This window comes from Canis lupus, chromosome 5 (assembly GCF_003254725.2).
Source record: "Canis lupus dingo isolate Sandy chromosome 5, ASM325472v2, whole genome shotgun sequence".
Lineage (NCBI taxonomy): Eukaryota > Metazoa > Chordata > Mammalia > Carnivora > Canidae > Canis > Canis lupus.
In genome coordinates this window covers 16,514,381-16,536,277 of record NC_064247.1, presented here as the reverse complement: position 1 = coordinate 16,536,277, position 21,897 = coordinate 16,514,381, and the positions used below count along the sequence as shown (strand labels likewise).

General features: G+C 39.0%; 2 protein-coding genes across 10 annotated transcripts in view; both read right to left on the bottom strand.

The window, feature by feature from the left end:
* Positions 1 to 21,897, bottom strand: part of SIK3 (SIK family kinase 3) — a 243,025-nt gene that overhangs the window by 213,574 nt on the left and 7,554 nt on the right. The window lies entirely within an intron of this gene.
* Positions 11,145 to 12,038, bottom strand: LOC125755096 (phosphatidylinositol N-acetylglucosaminyltransferase subunit P). Its single transcript, XM_049109928.1, has one exon. The coding sequence runs from the start codon at positions 11,819 to 11,821 to the stop codon at positions 11,417 to 11,419; it is 405 nt and encodes a 134-aa protein (XP_048965885.1). The 5' UTR covers positions 11,822 to 12,038; the 3' UTR covers positions 11,145 to 11,416.

Sequence of the window (21,897 nt, the reverse complement as noted above, 5' to 3'; positions counted from 1 at the left end):
CTAATTGCTAGAAACATTGTGCCAGAGAAAATTCAAGAATTGATCCCATAGAAAATATTTTGTCTGTAGTGATTCTTACCCAACATAAAAATGAAATACTCTTTGACTTCTAGCCATGCTCTGATAAATCCCAAACTACTTTATTACTTTAAAAAATGAAAAGACAGGATGAAGAGTAAATGCCAACAGCACAATTCGTAAAAGAGCAAATGAATAAACTGGAATTCAAAATAAAAATTCTTGTTCCTAAAAGACACTACCAAGGGGATGAAATATAAGCCACAGAATGGAAGAAAAATCTCTGCAAAGCATTATCTGATAAATGACTTGTGTCCAGAATATGCAAAGAATTCTCAAAACTCAACATTAAAAAAATAACCCAATTTTTAAAAACAGGCAAAAGATCTGAACAAGTATTTCACCAAAGATGTACAGTTGGCAAGTATGTACATGAAAAGATGTCAATATCATTAGTCATGAGGAAAATGTAAAGTTAAAGCAAAAGATAGTGTATACAACTATCAGAATGGCTAAAATTTTCTCATCCTAGCGTTGGTGAGGATATGGAGCAACTAGAACCCTCATACTGCTAGACAGAATGTAAAATTATAAAGCCACTTTGGAAGACAATTTGGCAGTTTCTTAAAAAGCTAAACACACACCTACCAGCCATATGACCCAGTCCTCCCACTCCAAGGTGTTTATCCAAGAGAAATGAAAACATAAGTCCACCCAAAGTTCCACATCAAGTTCCTAGCAGCTTTATTCACAATAGCCAAAAACTAGAAACAATTCACATGTTCATCAATAAAAAAAATGGATAAACAAATCCTGTTATAGCCATACAATGTAACACTACTCAGATTTACCACTCAGCAATAAAAAGTAACAAACTACTGATACAGACCATAACAAAGATTGAATTTTTTTTTTTTAAGATTTTATTTACTTGAGAAAGAGAGCCTGCATGTGCATGAGCACAAGGAGAGGCAGAGGAAGAGGGAGAAGCAGACTCCCTGCTGAGCACGGAGCCCAACACAGGGCATAATCCCAGGACCCTGAGATCATGACCTGAGCTGAAGGCAGAAGCTTAACTGAGTGAGCCACCAAGGCGCTCCAGTGAATGAATCTTTTTTTCTTTTTTTTTTTTTAAGATGTTATTTATTTATTCATGTGAAACACAGAGAGGGGGGGAGAGAGAGAGGCAGAGACACAGGCAGAGGGAGAAGCAGGCTCTATGCAGGGAGCCTGACCTGGGACTCGATACCAGGTCTCCAGGATCACGCCCTGGGCTGAAGGTGGCGCTAAACCGCTGAGCCACTGGGGCTGCCCCCAGTGAATGAATCTTAAACATGGGATGCTGATACCACCTAGTTAAGGTCATTTACATGAAATTCCAGAATAGGCAAAGATAACCTACAGTGACAGCAAACTAGGGGTTTTCTGGGGCTAGAAGGGTGGGAAGGAATACAAAGGGCACTAAAGGAATTTTCTGGGATAATAGCAAAGTTCTACATGTTGATGGTGCAGTCATTACAAGGCTGTATATATCTGTCAAAATGCAAACTGTATACTTAAAATGGTTCCATTTTATTGAATACAAATAAGGTCTTAATGAAGTGGACTAAAATGTTATTTTGGGGGGGAAATCTATGAAATTATAGTATTTCTTAAGATGTTTATAGTACCTTCCATTAGATTACTTTCAAATCTTTGACACAAAGAATCTCAGAAAAAGCTGTATTATCTCATTTTATAAATTTCAGGGGTGGCAGGAAAGTAGGATACATAGCGTAGAATTAGAAGCATGGGTTCACGGCGTTACATTACACTGGGCAGATGTGTCACGGCAACCAAACTGGCAGGACGGGATAAATGAAGTGCTGGGTCTTGAATTGCTGGGGGAAAATTGGCTAGGACCACACAAAAAAAATAAAGAACCAAAAAGTATGTATCTTCCGAGGAAGCAGACAGGTAAGAAAAGGCAGTAAATGCCTAAAGTCAACATCACCTATACATACCACACACCTCAAATAAAAAAGAAAATCAGTCATACAGGAAACAATTACTTTTAATATAAGTAAAATGTGTAGAAGGAGCTCAGAACTCAGTATGTCAGATCTGAATCCAGTGTTTCTCTTTTTTTAAAAAAAGATTTTATTTATTTATTCATGAGAGACATACAGAGAGAGGCAGAGACAACAGGCAGAGGGAGAAGCAGGCTTCCTGTGGGGAGCTCAATGTAGGACTCAATCCTGGAACCTGGGATCACACCCTGAGCCAAAGGCAGATGCTCAACCACTAAGCCCATCCCTCCCTTTTTAAAAATAGAAATATTAATTCTGGTCCCTGAACAGCCCTTTGGGGCACTCCAGAAACAATTTATGTGAAAAATAACTTAAAAAGTATAGTCAAGTTCTATTCTCTGTGCAAAAGCACATAACTAATAATACACTACATTATCATCAAATCAAATTAATAATTAGGTACCTTAAGAATCAAAAATGGCTCTCTACAGCCTATAAGATCAAGTCCAAATGCCTCAGCTAAAAAATAATTTCCTTTATGAATCCACTCCATCCCATTTATCTAACATATACCAATCTAGGGGTGCTTGGCTGGCTCAATCAGAAGAGCATAAAACTCTTAATCTCGGGTCATGAGTTCAAACCCCACATCAAAGGTGGAAATTAAATATTTTTTATAATTGATTAATTAACTTACTACTTCAAATTCATCCACTCTCCCCCAAACATAATATTGTCCTTCCCTGGATGTTGTCCCCACACACTACTGTCAGCAATCCAACTCCTATACTTTGTTTAAAGGTGATGCCAAAGTCCATTGGCCTAATAAAAACTGCTTATCCTTAGAAAAGAAGCAAGCAAACAACAACAAAAAACCCTGCTTAGCCTTATTCCATCAGCCGGCCACCAAAATTATAAATAAATGGCCAGTGGACTCTAGACTCTTGACCATCTCTTCCTCTCCCCAGCAGACCCCAATACCATATTATGGTATCCCTCTGCACTTCAGCATATATTTCTAAAAGGTGAGTACTTTTTCTTTTGAATATAACTGTGATATTATCATTTCACCTAAAAAGACAGTAATTGCTTGACATCAAATATCAATGTTCAAATCTCCATATTGTCATATAATTCTTCTTAACAGACAGTTTGTTCAAGTCAGGAACTAGGATTACCTCAAGAGGAAAAACGGTTTCCTTTTCTCCTGCTCTATGGTCTTCAATTCAATACACTCATCGTCGCAATTTTTAGGTGTAGGCAGGCAAGCATTTCCTCTTCCCAGTACCCTCTGCTCTCCTCTTCAAAGAAAATTTTCCTTCTTATACCCAACACCAGTGCCATTACCTCAGAGCTTTTAGCACATTCAGAAAAACATTTAATTCAGTGATCCAGCCTCCTTCCTTCACAGTTAGGTTGCCATATTTCACTTAGTATTCAGGAAGAGTTTTGAGTTCTAACACCACATAAATATAAATAATGTAGATCCCATTAAAAGATTATTTCCCATTTCTATTAATCTTTTTGAGGAGCTCAATTTTACATTTTAAATTACTACAGTGTCTGCTTCCAATTTTAAGTGAATTAATAGTTGGTGAGAACTTTAAGCCTTAAAGATTACAGGCACAGTACTAAGAGATCAGCATTAGGTCAGCTCCATTCCTTAGCCATGAACTTCATTCCTCATTAGTCACAAGGGGAACTAGATAAGAAGGTGTGCAATAATCAGCTCAAATACAAACTCTCCACTAGAAAATAATACAAATGCAGATAGTGAATCAGTGGGGTCATTTTCATTCATCTTCAGCACAGATTAAGAGAAGCAGCAAATGTTAGGCAAACAATAGGAAGAATTCAAATTTCTTTAAAAAAAAAAAAAAGCATAGGAGCACCTGGGTGGCTCAGTTGGTTTAGTGTCCAATAATGGTCTCAGGTTGTGAGATTAAGACCCACATCAGGCTCTGCACTCTGCTTGAGATTCTCTCTCCTTCCTCTGTCTCCCTGCTTGTTCATTCAATCTCTCTCTCTCACTCTTTCAAATAAATAAATATTTTTTTTTTAATTTTAGCATAATCTTCAAAATGGCTTCTAGTGTTACTTGGGACATTCAGCCCGGCAAGGTGAAATAAAACATTTTTATCACCCACTTACTTGGGCTCAGCATTGTAGAGGACAAAAAAGACTGTGACAGCTTCTGCCTATAAGGAACTTACACTCTAGCTGGTAAGATGAGACTAAGACACTTCAACAATCGGCCCACAGTATGAGCTGTCACCATGCACTAAACTGTGTGATTCAAATTTAAAGTAATGTAGCTCATAGAAAAGATGGGTTAGTGAGGGATAAAGTCCAAGATGACTATACAAAGGGAAGAAGAAGACCTAAACCTTGAAGGCAGGTCAGGTGAGGAACCAGTAACACCAGCATAGAATGTAAGCTCCTGTGGGCAAAGACCATACCATGTCCTTCTCTTGTTCACCTCTCTATCCCAATGCCTACTACAGTGCCTGGAACACAGCAGACAGTCAAATATTGGTAGATTACTACAAGGATAAATAGAAGAAAAGAAAAAAGGGAAGAAACAAAGAATAGGCATTCTAGGAAAAAAAAATTTAATGAAAGATTAAACATGGCAATTTCATGAGACAGTGAAGAAACACAGAAAGGTGAGAAATCAGGTAAACACGTAGAGTGAACCCAAATCATCCATGGTTTTCAAAGTCAGTCAAGAGAGATATAAAACTGATCCCATATTATTAAGCACTAAAATGAACATGTCCAGAAAGTACATTCTGTTGTGCTTCCACTTTTTAAGAATACTAACAGTGCAAATGACCATTTTTCCTAAAATGGTCATTCATCTTTGTAATATTCTAGGATATAATCTGGAAAGTGTACTAACATTTCTCTAGAGAAGTAATACCACTAGCTAACGCAGATGAATTTCCTTCCCTGAGTATTTTTACTATCTGGAAATGTGCCTGGGTTATCACTAAGGTCAGTTTCTTTGATAGTTGGGTAATCAAATGCCTGAGACTCACCACATTAAGGCGAGGGATGGGGGAGTGTAACCTAGCAGAAAAGCCAGTGACTAATGCTGAATCATGGCTTCCAGGTGGTTATTTCACCAAATTGTCAACCTCCCATATTAACACTCCTTATGATGGTCGTTAAAATAAATCAAAAGAATTATCCATTAAGTATTCTCCAATATTTTGAGGATAATGTAAAAGGATTGAAGGGAATAAAATCCAATTGATGCTAACGTTTATAAGCCAAAATCTGTTAAGTCAAGAAGATTCTTACTCCCTCAAACTTCACAATAGAAGAATTCATAATTACAGTGAGTGGTCTTATTGTATATGGATTCCCCAGACATTCTACACAAAGTAAGTTCTAGGTCCTGGCTACCATCAGCTACAGTCTTCTGGCTGCTATATAATCTCTACAGAGAAGGACTTCAGAAAGCGCAATCTAATGGGGGAAGGGGACACTAGAGAATCTTACATAAAGCTACACATACATGGCAAGAGCATGACTTTAACTTAAATTATACAGTTATTGGAGTGAGTCTGCCCAGATCTTAGCATCTCCAATGGTCGCTTTTCCTTAGCATTCCTTTCACTCTTTCAGCCTAAATCATCTGTAACAAGCAAAGTGTCTGGTTACATATTAACAGTTCCAATGACAGTGACAGAATTCTGGTTATTTGGAATTCCGTTGTTCACTTTTGGTGCCTAATGCCTGGTATCATGGAAAGAACAAAAAGCCTTGGAATCATGCTGACCTACTTATAAATTTCAACTCTACCACTGAAGATATATGTGGCCTGGGACAAGTTACCTAACCGAACCTCAGCTTCCTCAACTAGGTGTAACAACAGATTCTTTGCAGAGTTGTTGAGAGGTTAGCCTGCATACTGTTCTAAGTATCCAGAACACGGCAAGCACTTAGCATATGGTAATTATGATGGAAGGCTAATAACCCGGCCTATACTCAGATTTCCAAACAGTATTGACCATGTGACGAAAGTATGAGTCATACTGATTTTGTCCTCCACAATTCTCACTCTCCCTAGTCCAGTTGTCGGCTGACTTAACCGACCCTCTTTTATTTTCATCTGGACTCTATAGAAGGCCCTCCCCCAGTACACGGTCTTGAGGCCAAAAATGACCAACACTACAAGCATTCCCTTGCCATTAGATTGCTACATCCCCTCCCTGACTCTGGGGACTTTAGAAAATCCTATGTTTTTATTATTGCCTGTTTCTGTTTTATGACCTATGCCAAATGCATTATCTTAGCAGATCTTAAGTATTCTTTTTTTGCTAATCTACGCTAGGGAACTCTGAAAGTCGCCAGTTTCTCTAAGAACCACCATGTTTTGGCTCACCTTGCCACCATATTCCAACATGGTAGTTCATTTATGATGTTCTGTTAGTGCCTAAACACCTTTATGCCTCTGTCACAGGCCGATACCCAGCCCCTCTCTGCCCTGGCAAACAGGATCCTCTCTCTCTCTCTCTCTCTCTCTCTCTCTCTCTCTCTTTCTCTCTCACATTTGTTTCATCCAGTTTTATTTCATATTATTCTCCCACCACGAACTTCTCTACACCCTGGCAGGAACATCCCCATTTTGAGTAAAGTGAAAAGATACTCAATGGGACTCAGAAGCCCTTGGTTCTTCTACCTCTACCTCTGTCACTCAAGCTAGTTCTGAAGGGATATCTACTGCCTTCTGGGCAAAACGCTGGACTTACCTCACAGGATTGCAGTAAGACTCAAATATGACATTTATGAACATGTTACACAGATCTGAGATGCTACTGAAACTATAACAAGTTTCTACCATGACTTAAAGCATTTATAAAACATTTACCTTTGAATATAAAACCCTAACATATTTCTTAAAACCCTCTAGTATTATTTATATTAGCAAGATTCAAAGTAACTCAAACAGTCATCCACAAGGGGACTAAAAAAAAAAAAAAATACATTCTTTCATGGGAATACTGTAAAGCATTTCTTTTTAATTAGAAAACTTCTTATACAGTTGCATGTAATAATCCTCAAGATGAAATAGTGAAAAAAGGCAGAGACTAGTGTGCAGAATTTACTATAATTTGTTTTAAAAGAAGGATACAGTAAATAGATATACACATTTACTTATATACACATAAAATATCTCAGAATATATATAAGACACTGATAACACCAATTGCCTATGGGAAAGGGATCTGGATGGTTACAGGGTATGCGTGGGCAGCAAACTTTCCTCTGTATTTCACTCTTTTTTTGTAGCTTTTAAATTTTTGAAGCCCTAGATGGGAGTTGGAAAATCATCTCTTCATACAACTATCAACCTGAGAAATAATATCAACCATTAATGAGGATGACGGCATACCTGACAACTCATTTCCTGGGCCAGCATCAACATCACAATTACCAACGCCTAACACAAACTATGTTCCCTTCCATGATCTCATTCCATCAAGTGACTAGAGTTAATTTATTCCTTGTAGTCAAACTCCCTGATTTGCTAATTTTATGTCTGTGTGCTATGCATTTCCACACTCAACGTTATTTATAAACTCCTAAAACTTATTGTCTTTAGAAGTTCTACTGCATGCTCTACGAAGGACCTCTGGACCATAACATTTACTACTTTCAAGGCTGGTTCAGGGATCCATTCCAAAGCTAACTTTTCTGAACCAAAGATAAGTTCTGTCTCTTAATTATTCAAGATCGACCACAGGATCCATGCAAATCATTAATCTGAGACTAAACGACTAGAAGGCTATGATGCAGTCTATCCCCCTATTTAGAGAAGATATTATGTTAATATCCTCCAACCTGGCAGAAAAGTACTCCTTCCAAACCTTGCAAAATAACTCTTCAAAATAACGGGGTAAGAATGACCCAGGCAACATTCTACCACCTAAATTTTAACTGATATTGCCTTAAATTTGACTTTAATCACCCTGGGATGACATAACAGGACCTAAAACACTGCTCCAAACAGCAGCAGGCACTACCTCCATGCTTGCTCTCCTATAGCAGGCAGGTTATTTTTGGAGCCAGCCTATGAAGTAGCACTTTGTTGACTATGAGCTTCACTCTCTGAATATTCCTTTCACATCCAACCTTGGTTCTCGCTTTCTGGCACAGAGCTCCAAAACCTCAATGGAATACATAATGAAATGCTGGGTTACTCCAGTGCAAAAAGGTCAAGCCTACAAAAGCTTTCTAATTGGGAAACCTCTTCAATGAAAGCATATAGAAAAGTGCTGACTCCTTTTTTTCCCTTCTCCCTTTTTCCAATTGCTATTTGCTTTCTTTGGAGCAAACCTCCAAACACAAAAGCCAACCACCTACCAAAGCTCAAATACAGACAGGTGTTTTGCAAGCACAGTAAATCTCAAGAGTACCTAATCAATGTGAGATAACATCTACTAACAAGCTGCTCACTGGTGTGCTCCAACTATCAACTATCAAAAAATCCAACTATCAAAAAATCTCACAGTTAAGACTAGCATTGAGAAGTCAAGGACACAACTAAAAGTCAGCCCATTTTCCATCAACAGAAACTTGCAAAAGGAAGAATTATGTAAGTCAGCTAGTCCTGCCACACAAAACTCCTTCACTCCAGGGTTCTTTTCAGTGGTATTTAATTCCAGGGTGGAGACCAAGGGTCCCAAACACACCTAACTTGAGTATTTTTCTGCTTTAATACTTCTAGAATCCATGGTTAGGTTTTTTAAGGAAAAGTCTGAAAGAGCTTAACAAAACCACTGCTATTTTTTTTTTCAAAGAAAACGGGCACTCGTCTGAAAATACTTGTAAATTAGCAGTTATTTAGAATTAAGAGTTTCATGAAGGTACTCTAGAATAATGTTCCAACAGAGAAGAAAGCAAGGAATCTTCCACAATAGGTTCCATGAGCTTCGTTCCCCACACGTTAAACTTCTCTAACACTCCTAAAACCCTAATGCTGGTTCCCGCATAAGGACAAGGCAGAAAATCCCAAGAGAATACTCTAGTTCAGACTATTAGATTTTCTAATGTTTTACAGAGCAGAGGGTACACTGAAGAAACAAAGTGATTAGTTAGCAACGTTACCTGAACTTCACCCAAGTCACAGTCAATGAGTCCATCTAATACTGCATGCCATAGGAAAGAAACATGCCGTGCTTGAGGTGAGAAATCAAAAAGTCGCTGAAGTGAATTCTCTATACCACTTTTTTTTTAAGATTTTTAATTTATTTATTTGAGAGAGAAAGCGAGAGAGCTAGCCCGCACAGAATGTGCAAAAACACAAGGCAGGTGAGAGGCAGAGGGAGAAGCAGACTTCCCACTGATGCGGGCTCAACTGCAGGACACTGAGATCATGACCTGAGCCCAAGTCCGATGCTTAACCAACTGAGCCACCCAGGCACCCCTGTAGACCACTTTTAAGTAATGACTTTTTCACTATCTGCTCTGCTGTCAACTGGGTGCCAACACAATGTCTCGATGCCTTTTCTCCCACCTACCCTCTGTGTATTCTGCATTAAAAGACTCTGAGAAAAATGTTATGTTTTTCTAGAGATGCCCAAGTTTACAAAATGAGAGTTTTTAAAGACATTTAGGATGTCAAGCCAGAACTAAGGATGTCATATCCTAGAAAAACTCTGGCAATAACACCCCCAAATCATTTCCACTTTGCAGGCTGACTCTCAAAATAGATCAAATGTTTAATCAGTAAGTTAAATCAATCTTTTCTAAGGGGTATAGCAAGAAGTTTTTAAAGGAGATCACAGTGCTTCCCAAACTGGTATACTTAAGAACATTTGAGGCTAGCCTTTCAAATATGCTTTAAGCAGAAGAAAGGTATAATAATTAAAGCTACATAGTACCAAGTAAAGGTAGTACAATCAATGGATTAAAAGAGCTTGGAAATGTATCCAAGCATCTGGAGATTTTGTAGAATAGTTGCTTTTCAAAATCAAGAAAGAAATAATTATTCAAGATACTGTGTTGAGACAAAGAGAAAGAGATTCATTCATAAATCCTCCATAAATGGAGGGCATAGCATGAGGTAGGCACTGTGCTCAATACTGAAAATAAGAACAGGAGGATAAAAAGTATATAATCTATTGCCCTCATGGAGCTTACAGTCCAGTTAAGAGAAGAAAGCTATTAATAACCACAAAAATAAATGTAAAGTTACAACTCCAACAAATTCCACAACTGATCCCTTCTTTGGTTTAAACCAAAATGCATTCCACATGAAGCAAAGATCTATATTTAAAAACAAAACCATAAAAGTACTTGACAAAAACATGGGTAAATATTTTTATAAGATTGGAATGAGGATGGAAACCACATGAGAAGCCATTAAATAAAAAAGAGAAAAACCTGACTACATAGAAATGTTTACATTTTGTATTTTTAACAAAATACACATAACACATAAAGTCAAAAGACAAACACAGAAACATATCTGTCGTATTTTTAGATGTAACTAAATTTCCCTAATATTCAGAAAGCTATGCACAATAATGAGAAAAGGCCAAAAGCCCAACAGAAAAGTAAACAACACAGACAATTCCAAGAAGAAATACAAATAGCCAATCGACAATTTAAGTGATAATTCACTATTAAATAACTAGAAACTAAAAAAAAAAAAAAAAAAAAAAAAATAACTAGAAACTAAAATGACATTTTTTACCTGTCAGATTGACTCTCTAAAAAGGTGGCTGGTTGCCAGTGTTAAAGAGAACAGAGAGAGCATTGTGATACACTCCTGAATTGAGTGAATTAGCTTGGCCTTTCTTGGAGGGCAATTTGGCAACATTTATAAAACTTGAACCATTCATACTTAGGCATTCCTCTCTTAGTGTATTATTCTATTAAATTACTGAGAAAATGAAGAACCTAATTTCAAAAGAAGATCCTAACATTGTACATAACCTCACAGAAAAAAATACATAACTTTTGGGACATTTACTTGAAGTTGGACCTAATCAAACTCTTGCATTTGAAATTTTTTTTTAATTTTAAAAAGTCTGAGTCTTTTGTTTTTTTTTTTTGTTTTTTTTTTTTTTTAATTTTTTATTTATTTATGATAGTCACACAGAGAGAGAGAGAGAGAGAGAGAGAGAGAGAGAGAGAGAGAGGCAGAGACATAGACAGAGGGAGAAGCAGGCTCCATGCACCGGGAGCCCGATGTGGGATTCGATCCCGGGTCTCCAGGATCGTGCCCTGGGCCAAAGGCAGGCGCTAAACCGCTGCGCCACCCAGGGATCCCGTTTTTAACATTTCAATATGGTGTGTAAGAATCAAAATAATTATGGTTAAAATCATTACATCAAAAACTTAAATGCGTGTAGTGTGAGTCTACATACAATTTAGTTTTTGGCATAATGTTCTTTGGTTGCAAGGAAGAACATCTGGTTTACTTCACTAATAGGAATATCCCTTAATGCTGGGATGGCCTCTTCTTGATATTTCTTCTGCTGTTGATTTTTAGCATAGTTATCTGTGATTGTATGAATGGAGTTGAGTGGAGAGGTACTCATCATGTTTATTCCAAATAAGAGTACATAACCAATTAATATAATAATGAGGAGGTAGACGGGCAATGCAACTGCCCAATATTTTTGAGGCCAATAGGTTAAGCCTAAGGAGTTTAGCCAAGATTCAGGAATAAAAGCCCACACGAGATATAGTATGAAGCCAAATTGGGAGCTTAAGAAAAGAACAAAGCCATAAATCGCTCTTTCTGGCAATGGCGACGGTGAATTTTCCACCATTTTCCCTGTGGCTTTAGACAATCTGGGGCGTTGGAAGCGCCCACGCAAGCCCCTCCCGACAGCTCGGCCGCCTCCGCGCCCAGTCCCCTGCGCAGGCGCCTTCCGAGGAGCCTCGGCGGGGGCGAGAGGGGAAAGCCGAAGGAAAGGCCGGGCGGCCGCGGCGCCCCCTCCTCCGACCCCGGCGCAGGCGCAGGCGCAGCGCGACCCTCCAAGTCTGAGTCTTTTGAATAGTAAATAATGCAAGAGCAAATAAATGGAATAGAAAAAACCACTAGCACAAGTGTGCAAATGTAAATGTGCAGGCACAGTAACAGATGTAATTCATGATAGAAATCAATAAATAAAAGCTGAGAACAACCCTAACCCTATCAATAGGGTACAACTTAAATAAATTATAGTATTCCCCTAAAATGGAATACTCTGCAGCCATTAAAAAGATTGAGATGAGGGCAAAATGTACTAACACGGAAGAATATCAGAGATCTACAATTTACATCAAAAAATAAGTAGCAAACTGGGATCCCTGGGTGGCGCAGCGGTTTGGCACCTGCATTTGGCCCAGGGTGCGATCCCGGAGACCCGGGATCGAATCCCACATCAGGCTCCCCATGCATGGAGCCTGCTTCTCCCTCCGCATGTGTCTCTGCCTCTCTCTCTCTCTCTGTGACTATCATAAATAAATAAAAATTAAAAAAAAAATAAGTAGCAAACTGAATATGTGGTATGATCCCTTTTTAACAAAAAACATAAAATGTTAACACATGAATAGGAAAATCTGGTTATAAAATGTTAATGTTTTCTCTGGAGAAAGGAAACAACTACTTCCCATGTAATTTGTAAAGCTTGATTACTTCAAAGACACATGTATCAGATAAATAAATACATAGATTTTTTAATTTTATTTATTTGAGAAAGAGAGAGAGCACACATGCATACAAGCAGGAAAGAGAGGCAGGGGGAGAAGCAGGCTCCCCGCTGAGCAGATGAGCCCAACGCAGGCTGGATCCCAGAACCCTGAGATCATGACCTGAGCCCAAAGCAAATGCTTAACAACTAAGCCACCCAGGAGCCCCTACACAGATGTTTCTAAAGAGACTTTGAGGCTATAAAATGCCCTGTAAAAGGGAGAACTGTTTAAAAGCAAGAGAAAGGAAGAGAATGAGTAAAAATAGAAGAAAATATTGACACCAGAGCATATAATTTCAGAGTTAGAATAATGTGACAAATTAAAAAACTAGTGCATCAAAATTAAAAACTTTTGTGCTGTAAACAAAACCATCAAGGTGAAGAGACAGAATGGGAGGAAATACCTGTAAATCATATATCTGATCAAGAAATTGTACCTAGAATATGTAAAGAATTCTTATAACTCAACAAAAAGACAAATAACCCAGCTAAAATACAGGCAAAAATCTAAATAGACACTTCTCCAAAGATCTACAAGTCAACATTTAGCACATGAAAAGATGCTCAAAACCATTAATCATTAGGGAAATGCAAATCAAAACCACAATGAAATACCACTTCACATCCACTAGGATAGCTTGATCAAAAAGAAAGAACACAACAAGTTTTGGGGAGGATATAGAAAAACATTACTCATACACTACTAGTGGTAATGGAAAATGGTCCAGCCATTTTGGAAGACAGTTTGGCAACTCCTCACAAAGTTAAACGTGGAGCTATATGATCTAGTAATTTCCCTCTTTGATATATATACCCAAGAGAAATGAAAACATATGTCCACACAAAAACTTGCATATGAATGTTCATGACAGTATTGATCATAATAGGCAAAGGGCAGAAATAAGGCAAATGTCCATCAATTCACAAATGGATAAACAAAATGCAGCCTAGCCATATAGTGTAATATTATTTGGCCATGAAGAGTAATGACATTCCAACATATGCTACCATATGGATGAACCTTGAAGACATTATTCTTTTTTTTTTTAATTTTTATTTATTTATGATAGTCACAGAGAGAGAGAGAGAGAGAGGCAGAGACACAGGCAGAGGGAGAAGCAGGCTCCATGCACCAGGAGCCCAATGTGGGATTCGATCCCGGGTCTCCAGGATCGCGCCCTGGGCCAAAGGCAGGCACCAAACCGCTGCGCCACCCAGGGATCCCTGAAGACATTATTCTAAGTGAAAGAAGCCAGACACAAAAAGCTGTACTTTGTATGATTCTATTTATATGAAACGTCCAGAACAGACAAATCTATAGAAATTGATTAGTGGTTGCTCAGGGCTGGGGAAAGGAGGCTTAGGAAATGGGTAATGACCACTAATAGGTATACACCATTTCTTTTAAAAGGAATAAAAATGTTCTAAAATTGATTGTGCTAACATTTGCACAACCCTGTGAATATACTAAAAACAATGAATTGAGTGAATTGCATATATGTTACATCTCAATAAAGCTCTTAAAAAATATATATACACACATAAGCAAAACAAGAAACTGGAAGCTCCATGAGGTTCCGTGATTTGGCCAAAGAAAACTGGCAGCTATCAAAAATTAAATCCACAAACATGTGCCCTGACTCCCACACCAACGCTCAACTCCTTGTTATAGACCGCCTCGGGCATTTTGGATGGGCCAATAAGGTTCCCCAAAGAGCTGGAAAAGCAGAAAACACTGGTAACTTGCATAAGAAAAAGAAAAATTTAGGTAGTAACACAACTGAAATGCCATTTTAAAATTTAATGTGACTCCGAAATGGAGACTTGACCTAAAAAAAAAAAAAAAAAAAACCTCTAACCACCACTGATATAAGAGGCTGTGACTCAGTAAAACAGTACCCCTTTTACTAAGAGCTCAATGAGAGCAGGGCACTGGATGCAGCTGCTGACTGAAAAGGAAGAAGAGAAATGAGATCAGAAGAGACAGCAGACTGAAATCACTGGCCACGCTTGTGCTTGTGTCAAAGAGGCCAATGAGCAACGTGCTTCAAACAAGTGATTTTATTCACAAGGAGTGTAAAATCCTTTATAGAGCTCCAAAAGTATTGCCCCAAAATTTAATTATGTCCCAGGGTGACAGTACACATGGAAGGTAGTTAGGTATGACATAGGAATATGGGGTCTCTGCAGCTGATTGAGACACAGAGGTCATTGCTGGAATAACAACTGTTCCATTTGACAGGAATAACAATATCACTGTTGATGGCGAAATGGAAAGTAAGCCAAGAACACGCAATCACTAAAAACATTATTTTGAGGGTCTGGAAAAATGAGCCACTAAAAAAACTCAGCTATTGTCCGAATGCTGCTTTTATGCAACACTGTAATGAACATTTTGACAGAAGAAAGGACGACAGACAGGAGGCAGGAAGCGAAAGAAAGAAGTCAGAAATTCTGCAGGTGCCCAACTAATCCAAATAAGAAACACAAAGCTCTGCTCCTGCCTTCCACAATAAAAACAATTCTGTTTCTTGTGGCATATGAACCAAAATTTCTTTTGCCAGGAACAGAAAACAACTTACTACATGAAAATGTCAACTTGTTCCATGGAACACTATGCTGGCAGTGAACAGATATAAACCTTTTAAACTAGAGAGACTGGCTGTTTCCTCACCAAATTTTTAACATCACTGGCCCATTATCAAATTCAGTTCGGTTCAGGCAAACTCTAACCGAAGTCAACAAAAATACCACCTTGAAGTATACCCTGTCAATAACAGATTCTGTAAAATAGCTTCTCCCCAAATTTCTAACAACTCTCGCTTATAGCTTTCTGTTCATGCAGAAGATCTCTTAGCCCACCTCCACTCAACCAAGCTGCCTAAATGACCAATGCTTCCCCTTCCCTCTGTGAAACAACTGGTGCCCCAGCATGTGACCTGTCCCCAATGAACAGCCACTCTTACTCCTAGACATTTCTGCTCCCACCCACTGAGATGCATGCTTACCAAGAATTGTTTTTTCCCCAAACCTATTTATACCAGGTGCTCTTGTTATTAGTTATTTGAAATCAGGGAAAAAAGGAAAGGCCTGTTTCTATGAAAACCAAGCTGAATGCTTACAGAGACTTGGTAAAGTCAAATTAGATGTAGATGAGACAGATGTAAAGGATTGGGGGTAGGGGAGGGTAGATCATAAAACTCGAGGGATTCTGTACTCATACTGCTTCACAAATGCCTTTAAATTCATGCTCAGCTTTTAAAAGCAAAACAAACTGGAAACCATAGATGATAAACTATGGGTATCTTTAATGCAAACAAGATGAAGGAACTCCAATCAAGACATCAATACAGGGATCTCTGAGTGGCTCAGCGGTTTAGCGCCTGATTTTGGCCTGGGGCGCGATCCTGGAGTCCCGGGATCGGGTCCCGCATCGGGCTCGGGCTCGCGGTGTGGAGCCTGTTTGTCCCTTCTCCTGTGTCTCTGCCTCTCTCTCTCTCTTTCTCTATGTCTATCATGAATAAATAAATCTTAAAAAAAAAAAAAAGACATCAATACACAAAGAAAGGCCTTGGCCCTACATCAAAAGATTAGTGAATGTGTTTCTTAAATTGCAAAGAGAGAAGAAACCTACAGAGGAAAACAAAACAAAACAAAAAACCTTAAGGGACATCAATCAATTATAACTAGACCCTGATTCAAACACATAAGTGGTTAAGGTGTGCCTGGGTGGCTTAGTGGTTAAGCGTCTGCCTTCGGCTCAGGTCGTGATCCTGGGGTCCTAGGATCAAGTCCCGCATCAGGCTCCCCACAGGGAGCCTGTTCTCCTTCTGCCTATGTCTCTGCCTCTCTCTCTGTGTCTCTCATGAATAAATAAATAAAATCTTTAAAAAAAAATAAGTGGTTAAAAAATATATATATATGTATGTATATATGACAGTTGGGGAAATTTTAACACTGATTTGATACTTACTGACAGTAAGGAATTGTAATTTTAGGTAGGATAAAGGTCCCGGTGTCATGTTTTTTTAAAAAGAATCCGTATTTAGAGATACATGCCAAAATATTTATGGATAAAATTACAGGATTCTGTAATCTGCTTCAAAGTAAACTAGACAGAAAGAATTGGGAAGAGGTACAGATGAAAGACTGGCCATGAGGTGGTGACAACATAAGCTGGGTGATGAGTTCATTATCCTAAGTCTCTCTACTTTCGTTTACATCTGAAATTTTCCATAATAAACACTTTTAAAAAGATTAGTGAACAAATGCCTATGTATATTTTCAGTTAAAATATTACAAGTACATATACATCATTATTTCTGATTTCTCTGCTTCATTTGTTCAGCCCCAATTAACCAAGGAAGTCATAATCCAAACTGACTGCATAAGAGGTATTCTATAGGAGATAAAAGAGCATATTGTTGGATGCTGCAAATACAGCAGTGGTAACCCTAAAACATTCTAAGAACAATATCCCATACAGCCCAATTACCCTTGAAAACCTCTTAGCTAACACGTAGAGTACATAAGCAAATTCAAACATCATAGGGCTGCTGCATCACCGTATTTATTCACAAAATTATCTCCCTTACAATTCCCTTCACCATCTTTTTACCTTTAAAAAGAGGGAGGAGTAAATTACAGCCTTCGTTAATCTCTCAAATTGTCACTCGGGTTCACCCAAGACAAGTTCTTTGAAAAGCCAGGGTTTGGGTAAGGCTCTCCAATTTAAGTTTGCATCTGGTTGTGAAAAATCAAGGGAGAATGGTGATTCACCAACAACTAAAAGGTGAGAGTCTTACTCATTCTGTTCTTCCTTGTCCAGGTTGGGCTCAGGGAAAGAAGGAAGAGGCAGCTCGTTTGACCTGTCCAAAAGCCCAGCTGCCAGCCCAGGCTCGGAGGCACAGTAGGGATTCAGAAGGCAAAGGGGATAAAGATGAAGAAAGAAGGCCTCCTCACACATGCCAGGAGGCTAACCCTGGCACGACCTTTCTGGAAAGCAGTGTGGCAACACAAGTATCAAGTGTCTCAAAAACACGTGTACCCTCTGACCCAGTAATTTCACTTCCAACAATCTATCCTGAGTAAAAAAATCAGAAATGCATCAAAACTCATGTGGACAAAATGGGCATACCAGAGAACTCAAGAGTGAAAACTGCGAAGAAACTTCGATCATGAAAAAAGTTTCATGGGATCCCTGGGTGGCTCAGTGGTTTAGTGTCTGCCTTCAGCTCAGGGCGTGATCCTGGAGTCCCGGGATCGAGTCCCACATCGGGCTCCCGGTATGGAGCCTGCTTCTCCCTCTGCCTGTGTCTCTACCTCTCTCTCTCTGTGTGTCTATCATGAACAAATAAATAAGATCTCTTTAAAAAAAAAAAAAAACTTTTAAAAAATAAAAATAAAAAATAAAAATAAAAAAATAAAAATAAAAAGTTTCAAAAAATGACAGTAGTCTGATAGTGGAAGAGTATACACCCATTAAAACTGATGTTTCTGGGCAGCCCGGGTGGCTCAGCAGTTTAGCGCTGCCTTCAGCCCAGGGTGTGATGCTGGAGACCCGGGATCGAGTCCCATGTCAGGCTCCCTGCATGGAGCCTGCTTCTCCTTCTGCCCGTGTCTCTTCCTCTGTGTGTGTCTGTGTGTGTGTGTGTGTGTGTGTCTCATGAATAAATAAATAAAATCTTTAAAAATAAATAAATAAACTGATGTTTCTAAAGAGCTTCTAGTGATGGGAAAATGCTTATAATGATAAAAGAGAAAAGGAATAAAATAGCCTAACAATATGATTCCAGTTATGTATTTTGTAATATTAATAACCGTTGCCTTGCCCCGGTGGCTCAGTGGTTTAGCGCCTGCCTTCAGCCCGGGGTGTGATCCTGGAGTCCCAGGATCGAGTCCCATGTGGGGCTCCCTGCATGGAGCCTGCTTCTCCCTCTGCCTGTGTCTCTGCCTCTCTATGTGTCTCTCATGAATAAATAAATAAAATCTTTTAAAATAAAATAACTGTTGCCTCTAGGTGACAGGACTAAGGTGATTTTCCCCCCTTTGCTTTAAAATTTCCTGAGTTTTCCCCAAATTTCTTCCATGAGCAAAAATTACTTTTATAATCAGGAAGACAAAAACAAGGGGGTAGAAGAAAGCTCAGTAAGAAGCAGTTGGGCTGGAGTAAGAGAGTTTATCCTAGACACCTCTTGTCTTCCTCCTCTATCAGGTTCAAGCTGTAAGCATTCAACTGCTCCTTTAACTTAACCTAAATCTGCCCTGACAAGAATAAAATTTCTCTTCTCGTCCTCTAGGACCAGTAGTTGTTACGTTTTCTGTACAGATGACACACAAATACTGGCTGAATTAATCCATTAAAAATAAGGACCACTGAATTTAACCCATTAAAGTTAAGGGCCAGTGACCAAGAAGTCATTTTGTTTTGTTTTTAAATCAGATCGCGGGGATCCCTGGGTGACTCAGCGGTTTGGCGCCTGCCTTTGGCCCAGGGCACGATCCCGGAGTCCTGGGATCGAGTCCCACGTCGGGCTCCTGGCATGGAGCCCACTTCTTCTGCCTGTGTCTCTGCCTCTCTCTCTTCTCTCTATGACTATCATGAATAAATAATAAAAAAAAATTTTTTTTTAAATAAAATAAATCAGATCGCTTAGTATCACAAAAAGAACCAGAGGTAACAACACAGAATTTGATGTTATTTCAGGAAGTGCTAGCAGCCCAAGACACACTGGTGAGTCTGCAAAGGAAGAGAAGCTCCAAGGCAAAAAGAGGCAGGGCACCAGCTGACCATGCTGAATATACTGTGGGGCCTTCTCCAGGAAATCACCCACAGGGAGCCTGCATCCGAGAGAACCGTCCCTTTAAAGTAAGGCACTAGAATTTCAATTGCAGGATTTACTTTAGATATACTGAACTTCCTAATAATGAAAAGTTACAGATATGCCAAAAATAAATTACTTGCCCAGAAAGCTTGTGAAATCTCCTTACCCAGAGACTTGCGAGAATAAAATAGAAAATTACTTGTCTTTAACGTCTTAACTGGAGATAGAAAATTTTAGTCGTAAAATTCTAAGATATATTAAGAGTATAAAAACCAGCTCAGCTCCCATTTTTATTAATCCTGATATTCATTCACTAAATGAGAATTTACAGGCACTGTAAATGCCTCTTAGTAGCCATGGAGAATACAGCAGCAGACAACAGATTAAAATCCCTGCCCTCAAGGGGCCCGGGTGGCTCAGTAGGTTAAGCATCTGCCTTGTCTCAGGGTCCTGGGATGGAGCCAGGTGTCTGGCTCCCTGCTCAGTAGGGAGTCTGTTTCTCCCTCTCCCTCTGCTGTTCCCCCTGCTTGGGCTTGCTCACTCTCTCTGTCAAAGAAATAAAATCTTTTTAAAAATGAAATAAAATAAAATCCCTGCCCTCATGGAGCTTACATTAAATTATCACACTGTGCCTCCTAACAAGCATTAAAACCTAGATTATTTTCTCTCTTTTTTTTAACTTAAAAAAAAATTGTTTCTAGAAATTACATGCATGCCACAAACAGCATCTAGCATTTGGACTGATCCAGAGTAGAGGTTAATAAATATTTTTGAAACAAGACTAAAAAGAACCATGTGGCTGGGTACTGGGGTGGAAGGCAGACTCAACTTCACTATGTATAAATTTATATTTTCTGTATTTCAATGCAGATAGCATCTATTCCTGGTTTTTGATAAATAATTTTTCAAAAGTTTACTGGATGGATGGGTAGGTGGATGAATGGATGGCTGGAACAAGTGAATGAAAAGTTTCTTTACAAAAAATTTTAGTCCCAGGAAATGAGATTAGTTAACCTGAATCTTCACATTTAGTTCTTTGGAAGGGAGCAATGGGAAGTAAAGCACGCTGCTGGTAAGCATGTACATACTAGAGCTGAAACTAGGCAGAAATTTGAAAATTCTCAGAACTTCCTAATCAAAACCTAAATATAGTCTAAGACAACTGGCCAAAAGTATCCAACTGAGTGAGCGCAGCCCACACAGACAAGCTTAAACAGGCCATGGGGTGTATTTCTCCTTCCTTTTCAGTTTCTAGGAAATGAGGCTAAGTATTCACAATCTGATTCTTACCTTTCTGACAAACTGATTTCTGACATTAAGTAAGAAGCAGCCAGAGACTCCTTGTCTTCAGTGGATCACACATCTCCTAAAGAGAAATACATTCCTAAACATAACTTCACCATGGCTCATCCAACAGGTGTGTAGTAGCTGAAAGAATTTTATTTTGAACAGATCCAAAACAAGCCCTTTCAAGGTAATACAACCAAGGCTGTTGAGGCTTCTAGAAGACATTGCCTAGGCCAGTTATTTAACAATTATTTATTACATTAGGACAAAAGCCTATGAGAATGTATATAATTTTCATTCTCTGGATGTTATCAGTTATCTACGTGACAGTCTGTCTATCCTATTAGGCCAAACGGAACCAAGCTTCTCACTATTTGAAGGGGGCAGGGACTCACCTGATGAGTGAGGTCATTCACTTGGGGAACAGGCATAGCTCTTAGTAATCTCTACACCCAGTGTAGGGCTTGAACTCACAACCCCGAAATCAAGAGTTGCATGCTCTACCGACTAAGCCGGGCAGGTGCCCCTGGGTGTAACTCTTAGACCAGAAAGTAGAACCATGTAAGAGGAGCCCTAGACAACTGGTTCTCTTGACCTGTGTCAATAGGGTATATATCTTCGTGAATAGTTCTCTTAATGAGTTAAAAGATAGCACCATGCCCTAGAAATTGGTAGTGATCTGGTAAGTCACGAGTCCATGTCAGAAAGGTACTTTCAAAGACAGACCAGACTAGCCCAACAGAGCAAAAGTATAATTACTCATATTCCCTGGGAGTAAGCTAGATATAGTGGTAAAAGAAAACTATATAAGGCAGACTGTGTTTATGGTCATTGCCTTTTCTGTGTTCATTGCTTTCCTTTTTTACTTCCTTAGTATTTTGAAAGGCTTTTTTTTTTTTTTTTACAGATTTATTTATTTATTTAGAGAGAGAGAGAGAAAGCACGAGCAGGAGGGGCAGAGGGAAAGGGAGAGAGAAGAATCTCAAGCAGACTCTTCACTGAGTGCAGAGCCAGACGCAGGGATCGATCTCACAACCCTGAGATCATGACCTGAGCAAA

Coding starts and splice junctions, on each gene's coding strand:
- LOC125755096 (XM_049109928.1), bottom strand. CDS start 11,821: ATGGTGGAAAATTCACCGTCGCCATTGCCAGAAAGAGCGATTTATGGC.